The sequence below is a fragment of the Vipera berus genome (assembly GCF_964194415.1).
Source record: "Vipera berus genome assembly, chromosome: Z".
NCBI lineage: Eukaryota > Metazoa > Chordata > Lepidosauria > Squamata > Viperidae > Vipera > Vipera berus.
In genome coordinates, this window is record NC_138205.1 from 33,025,074 (window position 1) to 33,053,054 (window position 27,981).

The 27,981-nt window shown below is 39.4% G+C and overlaps 1 protein-coding gene across 2 annotated transcripts; it reads left to right on the forward strand.

Annotated features, from left to right (window-relative positions):
• The first annotated feature begins 2,968 nt into the window (after positions 1–2,968).
• On the forward strand, positions 2,969–27,744 carry SLC35B1 (solute carrier family 35 member B1). Of its 2 annotated transcripts, XM_081343701.1 has the most exons (9): positions 2,988–3,497; positions 4,926–5,029; positions 8,772–8,902; positions 12,112–12,142; positions 12,603–12,763; positions 15,982–16,108; positions 17,867–17,973; positions 19,302–19,455; positions 21,771–27,744. In XM_081343701.1, the coding sequence occupies exons 1-9, from the start codon at positions 3,019–3,021 to the stop codon at positions 21,821–21,823; spliced, it is 1,347 nt and encodes a 448-aa protein (XP_081199827.1). In that variant the 5' UTR covers positions 2,988–3,018; the 3' UTR covers positions 21,824–27,744. The 2 variants fall into 2 exon arrangements, with proteins under 2 accessions (XP_081199828.1, XP_081199827.1); XM_081343702.1 differs by lacking the exon at positions 17,867–17,973 and having other exon boundaries at positions 2,969–3,497.
• The last annotated feature ends 237 nt before the right edge of the window (positions 27,745–27,981 follow it).

Sequence of the window (27,981 nt, forward strand, 5' to 3'; positions counted from 1 at the left end):
GGACTGCAAGGCGATCAAACCGGTCAGTCCTAGAGGAGATCAACCCTGACTTCTCTTTAGAAGGCCAGATCCTGAAGCTAAAACTCAAATACTTTGGCCACCTGATGAGAAGGAAGGACTCACTGGAGAAGAGCCTAATGCTGGGAAAGATTGAGGGCAAGAGAAGAAGGGGACGACAGAGAATGAGGTGGCTGGATGGAGTCACTGAAGCAGTAGGCGTGAGCTTAAATGGACTCCAGAAGATGGTAGAGGACAGGAAGGCCTGGAGGAACGTTGTCCATAGGGTCGCGATGGGTCGGACACGACTTCGCAGCTAACAACATTTTTAAACCCTGCCTTTATTATTTTTACAAAAAACTCAAGGGAGCGAACATAACTAATACTCCCTGCTCCTCTTATTTTCCATACAATGGCAACCCTGTGAGGTGAGTTGGGCTGAGAGAGAGTGACTGGCCCAAAGTCACCCAGGTGGCTTTCATGGCTAAAATGGATCTCCCAGATCACCTGGTACTTTAGCCACTAGAACAGCCTGCTTATTTACCCAGTAGATAATGTGAACAATGTCTTTGTAAATTAACTCATCATGTTACACAGTAGTGGTAACTCCTCTTTGGTAGAAAACTATTACCGTAACCAAAAATATATAAGTTTATTATCTACTTTGCTGAGAATCGTAGTTTTCAGATGAAGAAGAAACAAGGGGGCTAGCTAGATAACAGGAATTAAGAGGTGGGCAAAAAAAGTCTTGGAAAAAATTATGATGGAGTTCAAGTTACCTACAACTAGTTTAACTGCTGAGAAGTCATTTTGTATCTTGGACATCAGGAAAGCAGATTTTAAAAAGGTAGACCAATACTTTGTCTTAAAATTATAATTAAATAAGTTAAAGAGCAATGGGAGACCCTGAAAAATGTATGCACAGATTTGAACAATCCCCATTAGGACAAAAGTTTTAAGTCAGCTATATGGATGAATAGCAACCTCATTGGCAGTTTGAGAAGCAAAAAAGTTTGCAGAGAACATATTCTAGTAACAAGCTTGCAGTAATGGAGCGAAGTTAAAGCTCAAAATGAAGTGAGTTGTGAGGACACAAAAATACTTCAAAGGGATGAAAGGAAAGTTTGAATAATTATTTCATATACTGTAGAGAAGATTGGGAAATAATGTGCAATATGGAGAAGTTAAAATTCCATCTTTGCATGTCTTCTCTCAAAAAAGAGAGAGATCTTTCTATAGACACAGAAAATTAAAATTCAGTTTGTCTGAAAGCACCCTGATCACTTGTCATACAGCATTGTCTATGTAGAAGATGTTCTTTGTAATGTAAGTCAGAATGGGCTTGTCAGGAACAAATGGCATCAAGTGAACCCTATTTATGAGTGTCTAGTTCGGTACCCCAGGGGAACAATAAGGATATAGTGTGTCTTGATCTCAGTAAGTCATTTTATAGTCATCAATATTGATGAAGTGGATAAATGTGGGTTAGACTATTTTGCACTCTGATAGATTTGGAACTGACTGAACCACACTCCAAGAATGTTAGTAAATGGCTTTGCAACAATACTTAAAGAGGAGAACAGTGATGTCCTTAATCTGGTGCTATCAAATATTTATAAAATAACATTCTGAATGGATGTTTATCAAACTAGCATATGATATCAAGCAAGGTAAATTAAAATACCTTGAAGGTCAAAATCACAATTCAAAATAAGACTTGAACAATGCCTAAAATCTAAGAGGGTGATCATCATCTTTGATAAATGTAATAGCTTACATCCAGCTAGGAAAATTGGTTTTGTGGGTACAGGATTAAAGAGACTTAGTTTGGTGACAATGCATATGAGAAGGAACCAGGAGTGCCACTGAATAACCAGTTAAAACACGAGCAATCAATGGGGCATAGCAGCTAAAACATCCAGTGTAATCTCATCTGCAGAACCAATTAGTCCAGGTCACAACAGTTGAACTCTGCATTGGATGTGTCCATTGTATGATGTTCAACTTTGGCTGGACAGGGTAATTGAGATATCAAGCTGTCTGATAATTAAACCCTATGAGAAACAAAGAAGCTTGCACAAGAGGTTCAGAGCAGTGTTTCTCAACTTCTGCAATTTTAAGATGTGTAGCTGACTCGGGAATTTTGGCAATTGAAGTCCACATATCAAAAGTAGCCAAAATTGAGAAACACTGCTCTACAGGAGGATGGAGTGGTTTGCAATATAAAAAAGGTACCCAAAGTGAAGAACCTGATCCCATTGAAATTGAAAGCAGAGCAAGAACCACATGTAACACCTCCACTGCGCGAGTTGCATTGGATATCAATTTGCTTCAAGATGTTGTGATATATAAAGCCCCACATGGCATAGGGCCAGGCTATCAATGGAACCGCTTTCGTCCCACTACCAGTAAGGCAGGTAAGGTGTGCTACCGACCTCACCAGTCAGAATTCTCTTAACTCTGCCAATGCCCCCAACCTGTGGAATATACTCTTCTCTCCGGGGCGAGGCAGGCCCCCCACTCTCTTGGCCTTCCGAAAACGAGTTAAACATGACTCAGCCTCTTATGGGAAGCCTAAAAGTTCACACAGCCGTGGGCTTGGCTCGTGTCCCAAGAGCCCTCCCTTCGACTTTTCAAATGATTTTTAACAGGGCATAATTATTCTTCCCTCCTCTAAATTTTTTTTTGAAGTTATATTTTCACATTTTATTGTGCACCACCCACAGTCCCTCTTTAAAGGAAATGGGCTGTTCATTAAATAAATAAATAAGGAAGTAAACATGTAAATAAATAAAATCAATCCCACGATCAACTGTGAGCAAATTAATTCTGCTACACCGGAAGAAATTTGCTAGAGCAACAAAGCGAACGTCCTTCAGGCAGCTTCGTTGCCATCTTTATTTCACCCTCCAGCCCCCAACAACCGTTGCTCTCAGGAACGTCATTCCAACCTCCTCGCACCAGCAATGAAAATGTGACACGAAGTTCAACTGGGCCGGATAATCACGGCAGACGCGTCTGATGACGTCTAAAATGGTCGCCCTAGTCCTTCTAAGCCCCTATATAACGCCGTGGCGTCTAGAGGCTAATTTCCGGCACGGAAAAACAAATGAAGACGTAGAACTGCACGGGAAAAAGAAAAAAAAAAGATGCCGAAATACTTTTTTCGCCTGGCAGTTTCTCTTCAGCAGGGTTAGGCTTGTCAGGCAGTGTATTAGATACCTCCGCGTGGAGTTGGAAAGGACCTTTTTAGTCCACGGCGCAGCCGCCTCTATGTGGCCCTCTTTTCCGCCACCGTCGTTGCCGGTGCAGGATGAGTGCGTGGAGCTATCACCACTGAGAGTATCTGGACACGAAACTACTGCGTTGTCGGGCATGGGGGCGACTGGGGGGTCAGGAGGTGGAAGGACTTCGTTTGTCTCCGAGCGGCTACGGTTGCCTCTCTGCTGTCTGGGTGTCTTCGTGTGCTACTTCTGGTACGGCGTCCTGCAAGAGACAATGTAAGTCACTTGAGAACGCTTTCTTCTTTGCAGGGATGGCTGAGATACTTTGGGTTCTGGCTGGCGGAAATTTCACTACACCCTCTGAGAAACTCTTCCTTCCCAATTACTGTCGTTCCTAATAGATGTTGTCCCATTGATGACTGCATCTAAGCTCCTTATATATGCTTAAGAAAACACTTGGTTATTGTGACCCCAGATAACCACCTGCAGGCTCAGATACGATCTGTCTAAATTTAAATCAATTGATTCAGTGTATCTAGTCTAATTAAATCTATAGTACAAATTTAACAGTTGTGCAGCAGGTAGAAATCCCATAGATGACTCTGCTTTACTATTGGTTATGGATGGATAGTGAAGAAAAACATACCTATACAAATTGAGTCAGTTTCATGGTTATTAAAACCACAGAAATTTCCCTACAAAGTGGAATAGGCAGTATGCGTGTATTAATGCCTCACTCAGATTTTAAGCTATCTATTAGAGTTTACAGTTGGCCAGTTCAAACTAAGGAAGGAATTTTGACTTGGTTATATCCTCATATATCTTTCTGAGTTTAGTGCAGTATTTTTCAATTATTTTACTGCAGAGCATTTCCCAGTCAGTTGTTTCTTTAAAAACAGAGCCCTAATTTTGTAACAAGAGTTTATGTATTGCATGCAGAGATTTAATTGATCAATAAAATGATTAAGGTTAATGATTTAAAATGTAGAATGATAGATAATCTGTAATATAGCTTTAAGCTATAGTTCTTGAACATGTTTGGTCATACTTCACATAGAATTTCACTGTCCTAACAAAAAAAAGTAATTCTAAGTATGTTTGTGTTCAGTGAACTTAATTCCATTTTATTCACATTGGGCTTACCTCAAGTCATTTTTTTAAAAAAAGTTTACTTTAAAAATATAGAAAGTAAGTTACAAGTTCATGGTATAAAAAAGTCACAATTTGAAAAATGTGACTTATAAGTTCTTTGATTTTTCTAGTTAATTTGTAGGAGGCTTGAGATTTTATATTGACTGTATGATTCTCTTTCTGATCTTAAATCATTTCATTTCCTCCTCCACCTTAAACATGTATGATCTTATATTTCTTTTGTTAGTAAGCTGCTATCTAGTGGTCCTACTGGGAAGACTCCCATCAATATAATAAAATCAATAATTTGCATATTCTTGTGAAAGGACAATGGTTGTCCAACAAGAGCATTTGCTTAGTGCTCTGTAATTGGTTTCCTTTTAGTGAATGTAACTTCTAGAGAAAAGATGGTGATTGCCTGTGATTCATTGGTGGAACACCTGGAGGGGGGAGGAACAAATGTTCTCTGAGCCTTGTAAATTTTGAATACATACATGAAAATAGTGTGGATGCCTTGATATGTATTGCATCTTTGGCAATGATTCTTCTTCCTACGTGTTTTTCCCCCTACAGTACAAGAGGCAAATATGGGGAAGGAGCAAAGCAGGAGAAATTCAGATATGCTTTGTCTTTAGTCTTTATTCAGTGTGTGATAAATGCCATTTTCGCTAAGCTGAGTAAGTACATCCAAAAAAAGCAGTAAACTGTTTTGCATTCTCTTGATTCTGGAAGCTGTTATAAAACTCCGAATCCAAAACACCACCTTTTTTTTCTTTTTCTTTCCCCCCCTTTTTGTGTGTGTGTGTGGAAACCATGTGCTATGATCAGTGAAATCTATAGGGGGGGAAAACCAAGATGGTGGGCACAACTTACATCATAACACTATTTTGTGGGGGGGTGGGTGGGGGGGAACCATCCTCCCCACCAAAGGACACTGTTGCCTGTGACTTGACTCACTAATTCAAACCCATGCATAAACTTCAGCCTCCCTTTTCTGCTGCTTATTGTGGCCAGTAGTCATTGTTCTCTGGTGGTTCTTCTTAGAAAGAGAAGAATTTATTTATTTTTATTTTTATTTTAATTCCATTTATATCCCGTCCTTCTCCGAAGACTCAGGGCAGCTTACAAGCTTAGCAGTAGCCTTCATTCTATGTATATGGGAGAACCATACTAAGGATTACATTTTTGGGGAATGCATTTACTTCCCCTTCTCCCTATTTTATATATTTAGGAAATATATATCTAGTCATGTCTATTAAAATCCATTGATTATCATAACTGATGGAGGTGTGGGTAAATATAAAGAGAAGCACACTGTTGCTTATGAGCTTTTAAAGAGAAGCTACATAAAATACATCTATATACTTCTATATTTTGCTAAAATGAAAAAATAATTTACATGTGCTATGTCTCCTATATTTCCCATTCCAATGAAAACAGCACAATAAATTATATTTGGGCAGGAGAAAAAAACCAAGTTATTTTCTCCTTATTTACAGCATACTGCACTTTAAATTCTTCATCAGAGAAAAATAAAACCTCTCAAATATATTTTGTAAATTCCTTTACTTTTTACTGTCCCCTTCTTCCACTGCTGCAGGCAAAATGAATAGAGAATAACAGTTGACAGCAACATGTGTGCATATTGTATATCCTTGGAAAAGAGAAAGACAGATGGGGAGGTAGAGGGTTGTGTAGAAATCTCTCCTATCTTCCTCTTGCCATTTTCTTGAGTGTCCCAACTCTTCTTACCAGAATTGCATTGCTATGCTTTCCCAGGTTTATTGAACTAACCAATTTTATGAATCTCCGTGATATATAGAACTGAAAAGTAACCGCAATATATAGGTTTATAAATGTGATTGCTTCCTTTGTGTTTAAACATAGCCACAAGTTAGAGGGTTACTCTCTTTTAATTTGCCCCCAATTACTTAATTGTAGTTGGAAATTAGGGTAAAACTATATTATAACTAGAGGTATGCTAATCATTTTGAGCTGAACTGCTTCCTACACAATGTAATTGTCTTACTATACTATAAATGTTCTGCTATTGTTTTTTGTTTAACCTTACAGGATGTCCTGCACCTAAAATGACCCACTTGAATTCAGAACAGCTGTACAGCATGTAATATAGGTAGTTCTCAACTTATGACCATTCATTTAATGACTGTTGAAAGTTAGGTTCTGAAAAAAGTGCCTTATGACTGGTTGTTGCACTTATGACTGTCACAGCATCCTTGTATGGTGAAGAGGCAATTTGGGCCCTTGGCAACTAGCATGTATTTACAATAGCTGCAGCATACCCAGTCCAGTGACCATTTTCTCAGCCACCTTCTAGAAGTAAAGTGAATAGGGAAAATTGAATTTGATAGTCACAGTGATTCATTTAACAACCATGTCAAAACAGTCGCAAAATTGGGTATAACTCATTTAATGAGTTGTACCACTTAGCAACAGAAGCTCCAGTACAAATTGTGGTCATAAGACAAGGAATTTCTGTAGGTCTGAAGAGCACCCACTTTTTCTTTCATTTCTTACTGGCTGTTCATAACATCAAATTTATTTACAACTTCTGGAAAGAACATTAAAGAATACTAGGAGAAAAAAATCATATGTAATACAAGTAGTCCTCGAGTTGCAACCATAACAGAGTCTGCCCATTATAGTTGGAAGTTGTGACAGCCTTTAAATGAACCGCTTCACTTAATAAACCCCCATCCCTGCTTTCCCCAATGCAATTGTTAAACGAACGTGCAGGTCATTAGGTGGAACTTGGGGTTCTTGAGTGAGCACATGAGACCCTGGGAGGCCTACTGTAGGCACAAGCCCAACTGCCTCAGACCTCCCAAGGTTTTCCCGCTCTTGGGAGTCCCCACAGCTGCTTGGGCCTCCTGCTCTCCCTTCTCCACACTTACCCTTTGCAGACCTCCAAAGCTCAGGAGATTGGGGTAAGGATGGAGGACAGGCCACTCTGTTGCTGGGCCACAAGGCACAATCCATAAGTGGCAGTCTTTTTCTGAGTGCATCTATAAACTGCTTTGAACCAGCAACCCATGCAGCCCAACAGTGGAGCAGTTTTGTGGCTGCACAGCCTGATCATGGAAGGGCCAGCTTGGAAAATGACAAGCGCTTATAGGATCCAAGCAATAAGGATCTTTGCTTTGCAAATAAACACTGAGCTCTCTTAAGTGGAGAGGTCCATTTTGTTCTGCATTAGTGAGCTCTTTGGGATCCAAACCTTAATTCACCAGTAAAAATAACTGGCTCCCCTTTCTGTCCTGTGCTGTGCTAGATAGCGCACAATGGGGAGGGGAAATGGCTATCTTTGTTGATGAATTAAAGCTTGGACTCCAAAGATCAGATTGCCATTTCCCTTCTCCACTGGGCGCTGTTCAGCATAGTGTAGGGTGGAGAAGGGAAGCAGCTGTCTTTGCCAGTGAATAAATACTTAGCTCTCAAAGAACTCACTAATGCCAGTGGAGCAAAACAGGCCTCTCACAGAGAGCTTAGCTTTTCTTTGCAAAGCAAAAGTCTCTCTTACTGGGATCCCACAAGCAACTCTCATTTTCCAAACCAGTGCTTCCACAATCACACTGTGCAGCTGCACGGATTGTTGAGTCAGAGCGGTTTATAGCTATAATCAGAAAAAGACAGCCATGTGGCTCAGCAGTGGAGCAGCCTGCCCTTCTTCCCTACCCTGACTACCTCAGCTCTGGAGATCTTTAAAAGGTAAGTGAGAGATTGGTGACCAAGGTGGGGAGGAGTATGTGGAATCCAGTGGGGTAGCAAAGCAGGCCCAGTGCCTTTGGAGACTTGATGGGTCAGGGGGAATGAATAGGCGGGGGGGGGGAATGAATAGGCAGGTGGGGCATGCGGTACAATCTCTGCAGTCAGTCATAAGGGCAAATGACGGTGGAAGTGCTGTAGCAGTTTTAACTTTTGAGAGGGTCTATTGTAACTTTGAATGGTCGTAAGTGATTGGTCGTAAGTCAAGGACTACCTGTATTCTCTTTGGCTGGAAAAATTCTTGCCAGGCAAAAATTTAAATTTAATTTTGGCTTTATTTCATTTTTATTTGAGTGAATGTTAGATTGTTGCTAACCTGGCAAATAGCATAAAAGTAGTTTGCAGTCAGATTATCTTCTTGCCTCCCCTTTTGGGAGGAGGTCTTGGAAACAGGAAGAAAATTGTGGAGTTCCTAGTGTTCTCTGAGCTTGATTGTTTGCTTGCAGGTGTTTCATTACCCAAATAGATAATCTTATCAATTTCATTGGCTAATGAAACATCTGCAAGGAATACCAAAAACTCCACAGCTCAACACTGAGCTGCAAATATTCTCCTTTGGAAGGAAGGAAATTGTTTTACCTTTTGTCCCTAAATTAAACATATATTGTGTTTAATATAAACTTTTCCTACCAGTGATCCAGTTTTTTGATGCTGTCAAGGTGGACCGGACTCGGAATTGGCTCTACGCAGCTTGCTCTCTCTCATATCTAGGAGCAATGGTGTCCAGTAACTCAGCACTTCAGTTTGTCAACTACCCAACTCAGGTGAAAAAGAGCAGAGAGTAAAAAAAGAGCATAGAGTAGGTGTGGGTGCTTGATGGCCGATGGGAAATTAGATAGAAAATGGGATATCTTTTCCTTTTTGCTAGGGAAGAGCTTGGCAGCTTATTGTATTATAACGTATTAAAAGCATACAATAGTGTGGAAAAGGGGCAGATAATTAATTCCCTTATTGCTTATATTAAATTGCATTATATTTCCATGGTTGTATTGGGAGGAGAAATAAGAAATTCTAGGCTTGATTTCGGTGTTTTCAGTTTACAGTTTTGTCAAGGCTTAAAGAGATGCTTTATTAACAGAATTTTACATTCCCTCAAAGCTGCTTTGCTAAGCATGTCCCTTCATTTTTAAGACTTAAGGGGTTGATTTACTTACCTAGCTATAGAATATACAGGCTGCTCCAGTCTCCCAAATCTGAGTGGTATAAAATTCCTTAATATATAACTATAATTTAAATCATATACAGTGGTAGCTGGGTACTCATTGTTAATTGGTTCCAGAGACGCGATTCATACCAAAAAATCACAAAGTATTAAACTAGGAGTATCAAACAAACCACGTGACTAATACGTCACCGTTTTGTTTTGGCTGGAATGAGTCATGGGGCAGATGACACCAACAAGTTCTGGCTGGTGCATAGAGTACCAGACAGTGAGTATCAGGATAAAATTTTCACGTCAAAATGTGTTGAGTGTCAAATTTGGTGAATTTCAAAGCAGGTGAATACTGAGGTATGACTGTAGTTAGAAAACAGCAACAACAGCTAGAAGCATTCTTACGAAACCAGAAGTCAAGAATAAAAGCTTTTTAAAAATAATTTTTATGAAAGATTTTAATTACAGTAGCAAAAGTAAATACAAACTAAACTCAGAAAAAGCAGAAGAAATAGAATAAGAGGTACAAAGAAAGAAAGGCTTGATGATGTTATCTAATTGGGTAATGAAATATCTTCAAACAAATAATTTAGCTCAAGAGAGCACCAAGGATTAAAAAAAATAAAGAGAAAGCATATAATAAAAAAAGAAATGTATAAAAATGACTTTCAATCTTCCAATATTCATCACAAGTAAAGTTTAATATGATAACTTTCACTCTCAATAGGTTTACAAACAACTATCCCTTCTTTCTTTAACCCATCCCTAATCTATAGAAAAAACCCTGAAATCACCAACTTTTCAATCTGGTGTCCACAAAAAGTCTATAAAGAGTTACCACAGCTTTATAAAAAGATGTTTTAGTTTAACCTAACAATCTTGATTCTTAATTCATTCAAATGACATACAATTTGCTGTCTGTAATTTTTCTTTTTCCCATGGCAGAGAATTCTAGCTTTAGCAAACCTTTTTTTAAATCCAGTAAAAAAATAACTACCCAGGTCATTGTTTTGGTTTGTCATTTGTATTTTCATTTTGATTTTCAAAGTTTTAACCAGCTTCTTTTCTATATCCAATAAAAAATCCTTATTGGGATTCTCTTGGCTGTAATTTCACTCACTGTCTCCTCTCTTGCAATCTACTCTATTTTGTATTTCCAATTTGATTTTCAGAACTTTAATCACCTTATTTTGTGTATCTAGTAAAAAGTCCTCATCAGGGTCATTCTCTTGGCTTGTCATCTGTAATTCTGCTATAACTGCCTCCTCTATTTTCTAAACCATACTTTTTTTAAAAAAAATCAGTATTTCTGGTTTAGGTATTTCTGTAGTACTTCAAGTATTTCTTTCGGATATGGTCTCTCCATAAAAACAGACATCATTGATTTTTCTGATGTTGTAGCTACTAATGTTTGGCCCCATTCTTTGAAAATCTCTTGAAATATTTCTAATGTTACAGAGTTTTGTATCATTTTGTGAATCCTCATGCTAATCAAAAATCAAAGGCATTTACACTTTTTCCCCTTTTCTGCCTGAAATCTTTAATCACCCCTGGTATCCAGTTCTGGAAATAAAATCTCAAGTTTCTGTTTTGACTTTAGATAGACAAAAAAAATTGAATTCTCAGAAATTATGTCATTATTTCCAAAATATTATACTATTACTCTGAGATAAGATGGGTGACCAATAATTTTTATGAATAAAATAAATCTTATAATAAAAACTGTTAATAAATAACTGTCTTAATTCAAAATCTTGATTTATTCCCCATTTATTTTTGGTTATATTTTTATCATTAGAGGTTCCAAAAAAACTTGCTGGTTCCTTAGCATTTCCATGGTGCTTGTCTCTGCTCTGTCAGAGATGAGTTTATTTCACTATACCTCCCCTGGGAGCCCAAGAAGAAAAGCTTTAACAATATTAAAAAGATGTATTTTGCTTTGCTGTGGAGCTCCCCTTAGCCATTTCTTGCAGTTCCGGTTGAAAGTGTATAAGGTGGAGCAATTCTACCGCTAGTGGGATAACCTATAGGTTGTTCATGAGAGGCCGTCAGTGGGACTCCTAGGAGTGCATAACGGTTTCCTGGGCCAGATAGCTCCTTTGCTATGTCTGGAGAGAATCTCCCAGGCAAGAAGATTATAGCACAAAGAAGTTCTCACTACTCAGAGTAATTTAATTGTTTTGTTGAAGAGAATGTTTTCGCTCCTTTGCTGAACCCCAATAAATAACAACGTGAATATTGTTAAAGGCAACATGGGTTTGATTTGATTTATGAACATGGTTTTTAACTCTTCAACTCAGTGGTTGATCAAGCAAATTTGTGTGTGTGTGTGTATCTGTATGTATGTATATGTGTGTGTGTATATATATATGTATATATGTATATGTTGTTCACTTACTATGGCCCCAAGACCAATAGAACACACTGCCTATAGGAACTGAAGTTTGAGAAAAGAGTGGCCAAATGTGATTCTTTGTATAAAAGAGAAGAATGAGTAGAAGGTAGAGAAGTAGCAAAGAAAGGAAAGAATAAGACAAAATAGCTGTGGGAGTGAAGAGTTTCAGAAGGAAATACCACAGGCTTAAAACGAACATAGAATGTAATGGCTTTACAAAGAAAAGAGAAATATTCAACTAATAAAGGTGTGTGGCTTCTGCTTAGAACATGATTAACTTCTGCACCTTAAGCAGCTAGTTCCCCACCACCACCCCTTTGAGTTTTTCACATTCTTCAAGTGCCAGAGATGTAGAAGATTATAGTCAAGTAAATCTCTCTCTCTCTCTCTCTCTCTCTCTCTCTCTTTTTTTTTTACTTTCATAGGTCCTTGGAAAGTCCTGTAAACCCATTCCAGGTATGCAGTTCCTGATCCTATATTCAAAATCATGTATGCCCGGGAACTTTTGAGATACGTTGCTCACATTAATTGAACCCGACTGTTTAATGTAACTTTATTGGCTTCTAAAGTTGGACTTCCACAATAGCTTTACTGGTATTTGGAAAAGGGGAGAGTAGGGATTGGGGGGGTGGGGGGAATGGGAAAAAAGGAAAGCAATGGCTGTTGATACTATGTGGCTAGTACAGCTGAATCACTTCATGTTCAGATCCGCAAGTACCAGCTATTTTCCTGAGTACAGTGAGATAGCCTAGCAACTTTAGGTTTAGGAACAAAGGCTCCCCAGAATTCTTAAGAATGACCAGTGGGAAAGTATGCAGATGATTGCAATATGCAAGATAAAATGAGGTGGTCATTAGTTAATTAAATTTCTTAGTAGGACTGTATACTTTCCCCCACATTTCTTTTCCTTTTCTAGTCATGCTCCTGGGAGTGACAGTGTTGAGAAAGAAGTATCCCTTGTCCAAATATTTCTGCGTCTTACTGATTGTCACAGGTGTAGCCCTGTTCATGTACAAGCCGAAAAATGTAGGAAGTGTTGGGGATGAACATGTTTTTGGATATGGGGAACTCCTGTTGGTAAGTCCTAAACTCTTAAAAAGCAAAACAAAAACTACCAGGAAAATTACAGGGTGCTAAATTATATTTAGGGACGTGGTGGCTCACTGGGTTAGGACGCTGAGCTTGTCGATCAGAAGATCGGCAATTTGGCGGGTCGAATCCCGAGTGCCGCATAGCAGAATGAGCTCCTGTTACTCGTCCCAGCTTCTGCCAACCTAGCTGTTCAAAAGCAATTAGAAAAATAGGGACCACTACGGTGGGAAGGTAACAGCGTTCCGTGCGCCTTTGGCTTCTAGTCATGCCGGCCACATGACCACGGAGACGTCCTCGGACAAGCGCTGGCTCTTCGGCTTTGAAACGGAGATGAGCACCGGCCCATGTGCTGGGGAACCTTTACCTTTACCTTTTTAAATTATATTTTGTAGAGAAGTGGAAAAGGATGCCTTTCAAGGACATAATCTTTGGTTACCTTGGCACCTGACATTTTTATTTGCATGTTTCATTAAGCTACCCATGACTTACTGAACTGTAAATATTTCTTTAAAATATTTTATTGCATGGAACAATTAATCAAGCTTCCCTCCCACTAACAAAATAAAAGTTAATAAGTAATATATTATTTAACATCTACCAAAAAGGGGAGGGAGGGAGGGGATTGGAGAAAGTAAAAAAGAAAGTCTGGGAATGAGTTCTGTAGAAACTCCAAAAATAAAATAAAGTGCTTTTCTGCTTCTTTTTTTAGAAAGTTAATTCAAATCCTTGTTGTGAATCAGGCCCTTCCAATAGTGCATGTATTTAATTATGTTATATGGTTGCCTATTACATATAATGATTCTAGTCAGCTAACAACAGCTCATAAAAACATAGAAATACCCTTCCCCCCCCCAGGCGCCAGACCCAACAGCCTCCCATCTCAATCCCCATCCTACCCCAATGCTTGGGGGAAGAGCAAATTTTTGGTCCCATGTCTTTAGTCCTCTGGAAGGCTAAAAACATAGGGAGGATTGATAATGATTCTTTAGATCATCTCCCAAGTAAGAAAATCCAGTTACTGATGTCTTAGTAAATTTAATCTGCTGTGGGTGTAGCTAAGCAAAATATATACTTTATCTAGCCATATCAATAGTCCATCAAGTTGTGAACGTTTAAAAATGAACAACCCAATTGACACAAAGCAACATAGCTTTACTGATTGAAGGTCATGTCAAACTAATCTGATTGACTTTTTAACCATGTCACAAATGTTTTAGATAAAGATAGCCTTGTGGATGTAGCCTATCTGGATTTTAGCAAATCATTTGATACAGTTCCATATAATGAACTCATAAAAAGGTTATGCAGACGAGGGTTTAACCATTGGGTGGTTCAGTGGATAGGAACCACTGAAGAATAGATCCCAGTGTCTGATTGTTAATGGGGCAATATCTGAACACAGAGCAGTCACAGGTGGTGTGCCATAAAGCTCAGCCCTAGATCCTGTTCTGTTCAGTGTGTTTGTTAGTGATATAATGCAATGATTGCTAGGTAAGGTTTGTCTTTCTGCTAATGATGCAAAAGTATATAATAGAGTTAATGTTCAGAAGAATCATGGAAAATGATTTGGCGTTGCTGGAAAATGGTCAAAAATTTGGAGAGTGCAGTTTCTAAAAGTATGATCGTGCATTGGTTTAGACCAGGGGTGTCAAACTCAATTTCATTGAGGGCCGCATCAGCATTGCGGTTGCCCTCAAGGGGCTGGGTGGGTGTGGCCTGGGTAGGCGTGGCCTACTGGGTGGGCATGGCTAGAGTGCATATGGCCTACTGGGTGGGCATGGCCAGCTCTACATCATTCGCATCAAGGGTGCCTATGGGGGCCTGGGCAGGAGTGGGACAGATCTCAGGGTCTCTGGCAGAAGGAGGGTCTCTGGGCCAGGGCCAAGGCAGTGGGGGCCGTTCCCTCACTGTTTCCAGTATGGCTTCGCGGGCCACATGAAACCACTTCGCGGGCCGGATCTGGCCCCCGGGCCTTGTGTTTGACATGTCTGGTTTAGACAGAAGAAAAGGATTTAGATTTGCATATGGTTGCAAAATGAGTAAACAATGTGGACAGACAGCTGTGAAAGCAAACAAAATTCTGAGATGCATCATTTAAACAGATCACTAGCAGGAAAAAGGAGGTCCTAATATAGGGCTTTTGTCAGACCCTGTTAATTAACCGAGATCACGTGTCCAGCTCTGGAGACCCCACTTTAAAAAAGATATTGACGAGACTTGAGCAAGTCCAGAGATGGGCAACAAAAATGGTACAAGGTTTGAGGGACAAAACATAACAGGAGAGATTGGAGGAACTGAATATGTACAGCCTGGAGGACAGAAGGGAAAAGAGGGGACAGGATTAAAACCTTTAAATATATTAAGGGTATGAATAGGGCTTTAGAAGGCAGTGCTTTCAATATTAAGCAAATATCCAGAACACGGGGGCATAACCCCAAACTAACAAGAAGGAACTTTAAAAGTAAAATTAGAAAGTATTACTTCACAGTGGAAACTTTGAAACAACTTTCAACAGAGTTAGTGGGTCAGTCATGAGTTTAAACATGCTTGGGTAAACAAATGTCCATCATCTGACAAAAAATTTAAAAATAAATAACATAAAAATAATTAATAAATAAAAAGATAAAAACAAAAAAACTTGAAAAGGCAGACCTGATGGACCACTATGTCTTTTTCTGCCATCAATTTTCTATGTTTCTAATATTAATCTGTTTGCTTCTAAAGGTCAGACTTCCACGGAGACTTTAACCAAAAAAAGGAAAGGGAGAAAAAGGAAAAAAAAATATTGTTGATATTATGTGACTAGTAGGATGGGATCGGTTCATGTACAAATCGTCAAACGTCAGGCATTGCCTGAGTTAGTATTTCCAATAGTTAGGAAGAGATGGCAAATGGAATTATTTATTTTCCTGAAAGCAATCGCTACTAAAACATAAATGTAAATTTATCATCAAAATTCTTCTGGAAGTTTTCCAACAAGAAAACAAGATGATTTAAGAATGATAACATTCCATCCTTACGGGCTAGTTAAGGGGCAGAACTCAGTTAATTTAACAGAATTTGCGAATGCGATTAATATCTGAACCCAGTGGACGGTATTTGCATATTCCTGTGTGGTTACAGGGATGTATATTGTTCAAAACAGTGGTGCTTTTCTTCATCAACAACATTAGACTGTGATTCTTTTCCCTTCATCATTTTAGTTGCTGTCTTTGACACTGGATGGTTTAACTGGGGTGTCTCAAGACCATATGAGAGCTCACTACCAGACTGGTTCCAATCATATGATGTTAAATGTTAATCTATGCTCCACTTTGTTCCTGGGTGCTGGTAAGTATATTCTTTTGATTCAGCAGCAGAAGAAAAAATCATGCTAATTTGAATTCAGTCAGTGTGTAGGGAATCAAATCAAGTACAATACTTTTGAGATTTGTGGAATCCTTGTGTTGTAAAGCTTGGAGTAGCATCAGTTGCCTCATTGCTAAATGGTAGATTCTCCTCCTTCCATCTTCATATATAATGTTTTATGGTACTGAATGTTCACCTGGTGAAAGTTGTTTCCACACATAGATTGCTGTTAATTGGATTAGAGTAAATATTGCTTTGTATAATACTCAATTATTCAGGAAGCTGCTTTAATATAACTCCATAGTGATGATTACCCTAGTGCAGCTTGCATGTGCCCTTATTTTGCTTTAATAACACAATTCATACCGAGTCCAATCTTACCTTGTTTCAGAAGTGGGATAGCACTTCTCCAGAAGGGCAAGCAGTGGTGCCGCTGCAGCAGCAGCCACCTGGCAACCCCCCTGTCTCTCCCCAAAGCTGTTCCTGGCCACAGTTTGGGATAGGTGGGAATCCCAGTGCAGGTTGGCAGTAATGCTTTGTTCCTCCGTTTGGTGTCTCCCTTGTTCCAGGAATATAGACATTGTTCTGATTTCCTTTGACTGCAAAGCGTTAAACCATACTCTTTTATTTTTGTGTGCGATGGTTAGACCCTCTCCAGAGAGACTGCCTTAGGAGAAAAGATTGGATAATTAATGAAATGGAGCAGCCCTTGCAGCCAAAGTAATTTGGAGAGCAATTGTTCCCCTCTTTTCAATCAACCAGCATTTACAGAAATAGTGTGAGGTGCAATTCGGCAGACGCTGTAAAAGGGATTGTGTGCTGATCGGCTGGTCCTCTTTAAGTTAAAGTGTCCAGAAAAGCAAGGTACCAGTCAGCTTCTGAGCTGACTAAAACAACATACAGAGATAGTGCTCCAGTGCCTTCTGACTTGGGCAGAAATCTGCGAGAAGTGTGCATAGCTCAGTGTAAGGTCCAATCTGTCCAGCTCTGCAAAAGCAAACTTTTGCAGCATCAGATTATCAAGCTCTTCCATCTTCTGAGAACAACATTGCCTCCCTCTCTTACTACCTTCAAAATTTGTGAGCTACAACTCCCATCATCCCTGGCCATTGGCATACTGGCTGGCTATAAATGATTAGGACCATCTGGTCACCCCATCCAGAAATTTCCCCATTTCTCCAGGAAAGCTGTTTTAGAGAAAAAAGAGCCTTTCTCTTTCTTTTACTATATGAATTGTATTGGTCACCAGTTGGTTTCCAGGAATTTCCAAGGTGATGATTGCTTTTTTAAGACCCTGTAGGGTTTTCAGCAAGGTCATCTCTGGGATCACCATCTCCCATACTGATCTGCCTAGACAATCAGATCAAATACGGTCAACACCCTCCAGGTCCCATCTATTTAAGAATGTCTTTTGACAGGACCTAGGAAACGGGGCATTTTCTGTCGCTTTCCCTGATAAATATGGTCTACCAGTTCGTTCCTGGGTTTCAGGAGGGCAGTTAAGACTTGACTTTCCTATCTAGCCCAGGAAGAAGGCATGTTTGGAATGCTGGGATGTATTAGTGGATCTGCTCCTTACAATGTTGCATTACCCTGAGTTTCACTGCTTGTTGGAGAACATGTCTGCTTAAAAAGAATATGGTTTAGGAGCCAAATAGGACTGGTCACAGGATGATCAAGGCACAGTAAGAAGTTTTGTTATTCTGTTCTATTTTCTCATAATATTTTCTTTTTCGCTAGGTATTTTCTTTACAGGTGAGCTTTGGGAATTTTTGAGTTTCACTGAGCGTTATCCTACCATCATCTATAATATCCTTCTCTTTGGCCTAACCAGTGCTTTAGGTCAGGTGAGCAACTAGATTTTTTTAATGTTAGACAGGGAGGTGCTTTAACTGTCAACATTGTGCTGTACCACTGATGTAAATACGGTATGTGCTACATAGTAATATGTTACAAGGAGGAATACCAGCTACTTCTCAAGTACAGATAGCCCTCAACCGAACGACCACAATTGGGCCCCAAATTTCTGTTATTAAGCGAGACACTTATTAAGTGAATTTTGTCCCATTTTACAGCCTTGCTTGCCACAGTTGTTAAGTGAATCACTGCAACTGTTAAGTTAGTAACATAGTTTTTCAGTGAGTCTGACTTCCCCATTTACTTCGCTTGTCAGAATGTCGCAAAAGGTGATCACATGACCCCAGTATACTGGAAACGGTCAAAAATATGAATCAGTTGCCAAGTATCTGAATTTTGTTTACATGACCATGGAAAGGCTGTGCCAGTTGTAAGTGTGAAAAACAGTCATAAGTCACTTTTTCAATGCTGTTGAAACTTTGATCAGTCACTAAACAAATCGTTTTATGTCGAGGACTACCTGTATCTTGACTTCCCAAATGGCTTGTTTGTGAGATTCTATCAGAGTAGAATACTTCATTCATCCCTCCCAAATGTCTTTATCCCTCATAGGATTTTGTTGTGTGAAATACATTTGGGTGTATTCAGACTGGTCACATTAAATCAGGAATATTGGTTTAATAAAACACTTTGCAGATAAACTATACTGTGCACATGCAAAGTGGACAAGGAGGATTTTTTTTTTGCTATCTGAATGCAGGATAATTATGTAAACCAAAACAATCCAGAATCATCAGCTTTAACCCAGGGTTTATTATCAGCTCACAAATTTTAGATGGTTTTGGATGACTTTAATTCCTACTTTGATTGTGTCCCCAAATTCTCATTTTCATGTTTGGCTAATTTTTTTTACAAAAAATTAAAAGCACTCGACTAATTCACAGAATTATTAAGATTTTAAATGATATATGAAATACAGACATGATTAAAGCAAGCCTCCCAGAAATACCAGAGGCTGTTTATTATTTGAAACAATTTTTAAAGTTCCAGTTACATAATAAATTCCCTACTGTAGTGCTGTTACCATTATAAATTTCACCTCAATCTATTTGCTTGAAATGGATATTCTTTCTGTTTAGTCTTGTATTTTCTTCTTCCTTCTTTACTGTATCCAAGGTTGCATGCTTTTTGTTGCATTACCAGTTCAGTTGGAGGCAAGATGTTTTCACAGAGAGACTACAAGTAGATCAGTGTAATACCAGATGTATTTCTGACCAAGCTTGCGTGTCTCTCCCCCCCCCCCCCATTTTTATTGCAGACTTTCATTTTCATGACTGTGGTCTATTTTGGGCCTCTGACCTGCTCTATTGTCACCACAACTCGCAAGTTCTTCACCATTTTGGCTTCAGTCATTATATTTGCCAATCCTATCAGTAATCTACAGTGGATGGGTACCACCCTGGTATTCCTTGGTAAGAGAAGAGTTCAGCTTCTTTTGACTTTATTGTTTCGGAAAATGTCAGCCTTAGTTCCAGTGTATGATTTCCTGCAGGTTTAGAAACCTGGATAGCTATTTCACTGCGCTTCTCACTTCTCTAGGTGTAGAGGTTTTATTAGTTTTAATTAACTTAAATCCATTTATAGGGTCCTTAACAGCTACAATGATATATACTTTTTCCTACGTGCCATTCTTCCCTCAAACTGTACTCCATCAAATCAAATCTCCACTGGCTCAGCTATAGTGAAGGTTAGGCGAAAATCATTTAATATGCTGGAAAAGTTTGATGATTTTAAAAAATAAAGCAGAAAGATTTTGCTGATGCTCAAATGCCAGAAGAATTGAAAATAGCATTCCTATAGCAAGACTTTTTCTTGCTTAACCATGGGTGTTAGGAATACCTGAGAGTGGGTTGATGCAATTAAAACACACTCTGCAACTGTGGACTTCAGTTCCCAGAATTCTGAGTAATTATTTTGACCGAAGGATTCTGGGGATTGAAATCTAAACATCTGGAGAGTGCCTAGGATGGGAAAATCTGAACTAACACTTGAGATAAAGTTGCTGATAGTCAAAGGATTGCAAACTTTTAAACTAAATCATCTTTTCCCAACTGGTTTTAACCTATTGTGTTTTGCTTCGTCTGCACCTTCAGTGTGCTTTTAAGATATGTTACACTGTGCAATTGTCTTTTGCTTGTTATCACATCTTCTCCTTCTCACCGTAACACTACTTTTAGTGGTTGTGCCCAGGGTTCAGCAATTATTTTATCTTAGCTCAGCAGATATAAAATCTGCTTCATACTGTACTCCCACAGATAATAATTACTTGTACAGAGAGCTATTAAGTGAGATGCTTTTAAATCTACATCATCATTTCTGGGACATTCTTGTAAGCTGAAAATCTGCTTGTAATCTGCTAGGGGTAGCTTGGTATGTTCCAAATCATCCAAAGTTAGAAGCCTTGATCATCTACCGTATTTTCCGGCGTATAAGACGACTGGGCGTATAAGACGACCCCCTACTTTTCCTGTTAAATTATAGGGTTTGGGCTATACTCGCCGTATAAGACTACCCCACTGCATACAAAGTCTGCTTGGATTGGGTGGGTCAGCTCTCCCTCCCTGCCTGCCCAGCCCTCCCTGTCTCCAAGACGATCCAAGCGGTAGTACGCAATTTTTTTAAAAAAAATCCCATTTATATCCTGCCCTTCTCTGAAGACTCAGGGCAGCTTACAATATAAAGCACAAATCAATGTGCTTAGCAATGTACAAAGTACACTTCCGGCATCCAGAGCCTGCCTGCGTTTCTTTAACCTCCACATGCTTCCGACTCTCGACAACTTCAGCGTTGTAAACCTTGCTGCTGTTAGTATCCTGGGTGACTCTTCTCCAAACCCCCTCTACCCCAACCCGGGTGAAAACGCTAACGTGCTCCCAGTGTGTGCCTATCCCTCTCCAACCAACAGCCCCCCCCCTCATCCGTATCTGGCTCCAGTGGGCTTGTCCACACGTCCCACAGCCACCCTCCAGCAGTCCCCGGCTCCGGTCCATCTGACACCGACGGAAAACAGCCAGCCCTTGCCTCCAGCGCGCAGGCTATAGCATGCAGTCCCGGCACAGGTCCGTCGGCAGGCAAGGGAACAGCTAGCATGTTTTGTAGTGCCCAGGCTCCCTGTACGGCAAGGCAGACTGGGCTGTCCTCCTGAGTGCCTGTGGGGTCCTCAGCAAAGCCCTGCGATGCAGGCGCGTGGAAACGCCGTGAAGCAGCTGGTCGTCGGGTTTGCAGAGCCAGGAACCGACGATCAGCTGATAGTCGGGCTTACTGATTACGGGCGACCTCCTCCCTTGTTTGTCGGAGCGCCGGGTCATGGAGTGAGCCGTGTGCAGTGGGGGGGGGTGAGTAGGTGAAGCAGGGCTTGTTTTGGGAACGAGACCCCCTGCGTAGTGTCGGGCCCGCAGGGCTCGACAACGGACAGCAATTTTGTGATTCCCTCCCCCTGCCTCCCCCCCCATCAATGAGCTGCCGAGGTTGCCTGCGTGTGTGTATGTGTGGAGGGGTGTTGCCTCTGGTTTTTCCTGTAACATCGGACAATAAAACTGCCCCTAACCCTAACACCTGGCATATAAGACGACCCCCGACTTTTGAGAAGATTTTCGTGGGTTAAAAAGTCGTCTTATACGCTGGAAAATACGGTATCCTCTTTTACTCAAGATCACCCCCACCCCAAACTTTTGCCCTGTAGCATCATTTCCAATCCCAATTAATGTTCCCATTTGTTTTTCTGCAGGACTTGGCCTAGATGCCAAATTTGGGAAAACATCAAAGAAAACTTCACACTAAGAAGATTTTAGTGTTTTTCTTGAAAACCTTAAGCATAAGGAACTATTAACTTATTTCCCACTACTGGTAATTTGGCTCAGGATGAATGCTTGGGGAAAGGGGACAGGATAGTAATGGGGTTGTTTTTATTAAAAATGTGTTTAATTTTTTTAATGGTAGCTTTATTTTAGTAAAAATCAAAGAAGTAGCTTTTCAATTTCTACTGAGGCATCAAAACTGTAATTAATGGATGGCAAAAAGAAATTATTGATGGACTAGGACGAATGCTTCATGTGAAATAAAAGGAGGGACAAGAGAAAAACCTATATGTTTATGTGTTAAAATTTACTTTTCATGTCTTGTGCCTCAGCAGGGTGGAAGGTGTTACAGTATTTATTTAGTTTTTTGTGTATACAATAATTGTATACTGCCTATCCTAGAGACTCAGAACAGTTTAACCATACAGTAACCATAAATATCCATCTTAGGATAAAACAATCTTCACAGACCAACCAACAATCTTCTTCTTCTGTGTCTAGATCAAACTTCTGATTGCCAGAATGAAGCCACCTTCTTGGCTTTGTCATTGGCCAAAAATAAGTCATTATCAGTACATGTTTCTGGTAATAGCTGACATACCAGCAGATGGGCCGGGCTGTGTGTCTCTGCATATTTACACCCTTGATGTTGTTATCCACTAAGGATGGATAACTTGAGCGTATTGGTCCAACCAAACCAATCAAAACCCTACGTAACATACTATAAAACAAAACATAATCAGATAAATTAAAGTTAAGCACTGTGAGTCTACTAGCAAGAGGCGTTCTGTGTAAGTTTGGTAGCATAGTTTATAATAAAGCAGAGCGCTGAAACTACTTCATGGAGAAGCTCTGTCCCTCCAGAAGACAGTTGAGGTAGCTATCCAATGTTACATTCACACGTAATGCTAAACTGATAATTTAAAAACTGGTTTATAGAATAATCCATCCATCATGGCTTTGTAAATCATAATAGATTAATTCCTATATCACAGTAACCAATAAGCAAACAAATAATGTCATGCTTTAGCATTTATTTGGGTAAAAATGGCTGAGATTTCAATATAACCTTTAACATGATTAAAGTTGATATAATTTTAGCATATTAATATTAAGAACTTATTTAAATTATTTGATTTAGATCACTGGATCCTAGGGGTATGCAAAATGACCAAAATATATTTCAACTTTTGAAAATATGCTTGGGTTTGGATGGTCTATGCCCAAACAATACATTTGTTTCAACGCTTTAATCCAGGACTAAAATACAGAATTGGCTCAGGGAAAACAGGAAACAGAAAAAAGTCAAGAACCAGAAGAGTATGGAAAGGGAAGCCATTGGAAAATTGTGAGGTGGGCAAGCTGGTAGAATATGCTGTGCTGACAGCCTGATCAGGGAATGTGATTTCATATTCTATGAGAGGATATTCTTGTGCTAAAGTGGAAGTTTCTGATAATAGAACTGGGGCATATGACCAGAATTAGAGACAACTTGTTAGAATTTAAGAGCCGCAAGCACTTTTTATCTTGCACTTCTCCCTTTGTTTGCTTCCAGATTTGGATTGCAAATACGAGGGCAACTTGGAAATAAACCTCCGTTTGGTTATCAATGACAGACACCTGCAGATACAGAGCTTTTATTATACACATTAGAAAACTACATTACTTTTAGACATGAATCGCCATTCAAATTGAGGCTCTTGTCGTAATGTCTTAGAAGGTTTGAAATTCTTTAGTAGTAGTCCCTCAGCGCTAAATCTGGGCTATAGGGTGGGGGTGGGGTTTTCATCAAAACATCCCAACAGAATTGCTTCAAAGGTTTTTGGGTGCGTCTAGCGGTGTGCAGGTGAGCATTATCATGAACCAACACCATGCTGGAAGTGGTGCCATAGAAAATTCTGCCAGATGTGAAGATACCAAAGGAGTACTGCTAGTGAAGTTCGTGGAGTGTGGTTTGACCATCAATTCAGAAGTCTAGTGTGAAACGTTACGAAAATTCAGACGAGCCATCCATAACAAGTGTTGAGACATGCTGACTTCCGGTGTGGTACTGGTTCATGATAATGCTCGCCCACACACCGCTAGACACACCCAAGAACTTTTGAAGCATTTCCGTTACTCAGATTTGGCGCTGAGCGACTACTACTAAGAAATTTCATACCTTGTAAGACATTATGACAGGTGCCTCAATTTGAATGGCAATTATGTCAAAAAGTAATGTAATGTTGTAGTTTTCTAATGTGTATAATAAAAGTTCAGTATCTGTGAGTGTCTCTGTCCTTGATAACCAAATGCAGGTTTATTTCCAAATTGCCCTCGTAAAAACTATGTGATATTTTTTGTAAACAAAGGGTGAAATAATCATAGTATGGTATAATATCCCAATACTTATACTGAACTAGCATAACACAAAAATAAGCAACTGCTTTTGGGAGCTATGATTTTCTGCAATTAATCACAGATTGCTCATGACTCTGGTTTCTGTACTTGGGAACTGGAAAAAAGTGCCAATAGAAGTCATAGATTTTTCTTTTGACTAAGTCATATATTGATTCTTATGATTACACATGTAGCATTAGTTGGGCACAGGAAGCAACTGCAGTGGCTAGTTCCAAAAATGTTCATTTAGTGCTTGGATTGTTTGGCATAAAAATAGGTAGTAATTGGCCTATCCTTTAAAAGGATGAGTTGTTAAGAGAATTTGGGACTTGCTGATGAAGCTCAAAATGTAAAAAAAAAAATCATTTTCTAAAGGTCATTAATCATGAAACTACAGGGAATGTTGTTTGCTTTCCTGATATTGTTGAATAGCAACTTTGAAAATTTTTCTTTCCTTATCTGAAAGAGGCAAGTTGCAGAAGCATAGACAATCACATCTTCCTTCAGTGACGCTTGGTGCCACCTGACCACATAGACAACTTCATTGCTTTATTGAGATAATTTGCCATTTTGTAATTCAAAACCAAACCAGCCGTCTTCCCAACCTGCTTTACAACCTGGGGGACAACAAAAGTCTGTTACCCAAATACTCACTGGCTTGTGTGGTCAGCTTTTTAGATCAGCCAAGGCTGCAGATCTGCTGCCACCTGCAGCAACGAAGAGGCAGTACAGGAAAAGTCCTACTGTTATTCATGATAGATAATGTACTCGAAGGAGGGCAAAAGTCATAAGGATATTTTGCCTAACACTCAACCCCTTTACAGTATAAAGTAATGTCGGGAAAGTCTAAAGATTATTTCACAGTGATATTGTTCTATTTTGGATGATGTTTTTCACCACCATTTTCATGTTGCCTTTTAACACTGAAGGTACTAGAGGAATAGTTGAACTGTACTGCTAAAGAAACTCATTTCTTTTCCTTCCCAGCCATGCTTCCCTGAACTTCTAAGACCTGCACTATGAAATGTTTTAAAAGCCCCCTGTTTTAATTAAGCAGGAGCCCCCGAGAATTGCACCAGGCATACTCCTTTGAGTTTCCTAGCATGAGAAGAGGGCGGGCAGCTAACATAAGGCTGCCTTGGAAGCTCATAGACTGAGGCCTCTATGGAGCAAACTTTACACATGAAAGCACGTCTCCACCAGCTGTCGCAACCAGGCTCCATCTGCTCTGTGCTTTTGGCCTCTCGCCCTTCCAGATGGGACCTTGATCTCCTTTCCTTGGTGGTGCTGGCAAATGTGCTCTCTCCTCTCTGGTCCCCATCTTTTCCAATTTCTCTTCAGCCTTCAACTGATGGTTACATTGATCTTTTTGGATGTGCTTGTTCTCTGCCCCCTCTTCTTTCTAAAATTAGACCTTTTGCAATATTGGAAGGCATTATTGTAATCCTGTTCCTTATTTTCCTAAAAGTCAACCAGAGGGGGAAAAGGCAGTTTCTTTCGTTAGTGAATACTGCAAATGGTGACTTCCTCAGAGTGGATGTAAAGCAACCCACTTTTTGTAAAATTGTAAAAGCAATTGGGGTGGGGGGAGTGAATGGAGGGAGACAGCTATTATCCTTCCCAGCCAGTGTATTTTTTAAAATTATTTTTTAAACTTGTCTGCTGGCCAAATTGTAATAACTCTGGGATATAGAAGATATTCGTTATTCATGTTACTTTTTAAAATTTTGTAACAGAAATGATAAAACATGTATAAAAAGCATCTGTTGGGGAAGAACATAAACATGCCAGGCAGCTTTTATTTCTAACAAATCCAACAATGCAGCCCCACAACAACTCTGTGAAGGTGATTCAGTTGAGAAAAGGACAGGGGTAGGTAACAGGTAGTCCTCGTCTCACGACAACAATTGGGTCCAAAAGTTCTGTTGCCAAGCAAGACTTTGTTAAGTGAATTTTGCCCCATTTTATGACCTTTCTTGCAACAGTTGTTAAGAGATTCATATGGTTGTTAAGTGAATCTGGCTTTGCCATTAACTTTGCTTGTCAGAAGTTGCAAAAGTGATCATCATAAATATGAGTCAGTTGCCAAGCATCTGAATTTTGATCACATGAGCATGGGGATGCTGCAACGGTCATAAGTGTGATAAACCGTCATTAAGCCATCTTTTTCTGGGCTGTTGTAACTTTGAGCAGTTACTAAATGAACTGTTTTAAGTCAAGGATTACTTCTATCTCTTCAACCAGGGAATGGCTTAAGGAGCGTCTTGAGTGGTTAAATGATAGTGAACATGCAGCTGGACTGTCCTCATTGAACAGTTGCATGCAAAACAAAGCCATCTAGAAGAATATTTATGAATTGATTACCAATTAATCAAATTCCTGAAGCTGTAATTGTAGCTTTATATGGCACTTAGGCAAACAAAGATAAATACAGGGTCTACCAAAAGTCAGGTCCCCATATAGGTAATGCCTTGCATACATTAACTTAAATGTTTGAATGGGATATTTCTTCTAAAGATTTTCCTGTTATTTGACACACAATCTTGGAACATTCCTAAATACAGTAACATTTTATCTAGAAAAATAATTAACAAAAGCATTTCCCAACATATGACCACAATTAGGACCAGAATTTCTGTTGCTAAACAAGGTGATTGTTAAGTGAGTCACGTCTGATTATATGACTGTTTTTATGCTAATGTTAAGTAAATCACTGCAGTTGTAAGTGAGTCATGTGGTCATTAAGCAAATCCAGCTTCCCCATTGAATTTGTCTGTTGGAAGCTGAAAACATTACAGACGATGATTGCATAACCCCAGGCACTGCAGTGCAACTGTGGTAAATACAGTACATGCCAGTTGCCCAAATTGAGGATGCTGCAAGAGTTGTTAAATGTAGGGGACTGGTTGTAAATCACTTTTTTTAGTGACATTGTAACTGAATGGTTGCTAAACAAACGGTTGTAAGTCAAGGACTACCTATAAAACATCCTAATTGGCCATAGGGCCTGGCTTTTAGTATACCCTATATATTTCTTGTCCTCAGGCCCCCTTGTAGTTGCTTCCCCAAACTTTTCTTTAGGATTATTTTCCTTTCTTGTGTTGATTTTCAGCTGTCAAAACATTTTTGCTGGAAAATTATGGAATTGACCCTCACATTAAGAGTTGAGTCCGATCTACTAGCAAACTCTGCACAACATAGTTGCGGGCAAGACTATATGATCATATCTATTGCTGTTCTTTTACTGCACACTGAACAACAACACACTGTCTGATTTTGCATGACATATTGGACTAAAATACAGTTGGCTAGTTTGTGGTTTAGTGTGTCACGTGTCTTCCTTTTCCCAGTTAGGCTACATTATATTGGGTATACTTGCAAAAAAAAGAATACTGTAAGTTTACATTTTAATTCAAAATTGTCTATCTGAAGTGATTTTAAAAATCTGTCTCTTGTAATTTTATGATAAATGTCCTAAATGTCCTTTTTCAACTTAGAATATTAGAAATAAAAACTTACTGATAAATCTGATCTAATTATTTATTTCTCATCTCTGATTTCAGCCGTAACAGTAGTGATGGGTGTTCACTGGCTTTCCAAGAAGGGGTAGAGGATTCAAAAGAGTAGGATTGGGTATTTTATGCAGGTATTATTGAAGCACTTGGGTAATGGCAGAAATAAGCAAACCCAATGAAAATCAAACCAAACCCCAAAGATCTATGGTGATGCTTAAATGTTTCTGATTCCGTTTGAATATCCAAT

Coding starts and splice junctions, on each gene's coding strand:
- SLC35B1 (XM_081343701.1), top strand. CDS start 3,019: ATGACGTCTAAAATGGTCGCCCTAGTCCTTCTAAGCCCCTATATAACG. Junction 5,030..8,771: donor TGCCATTTTCGCTAAGCTGA/GTAAGTACATCC, acceptor TTTTCCTACCAG/TGATCCAGTTTTTTGATGCT. Junction 12,143..12,602: donor GTCCTGTAAACCCATTCCAG/GTATGCAGTTCC, acceptor TTCCTTTTCTAG/TCATGCTCCTGGGAGTGACA.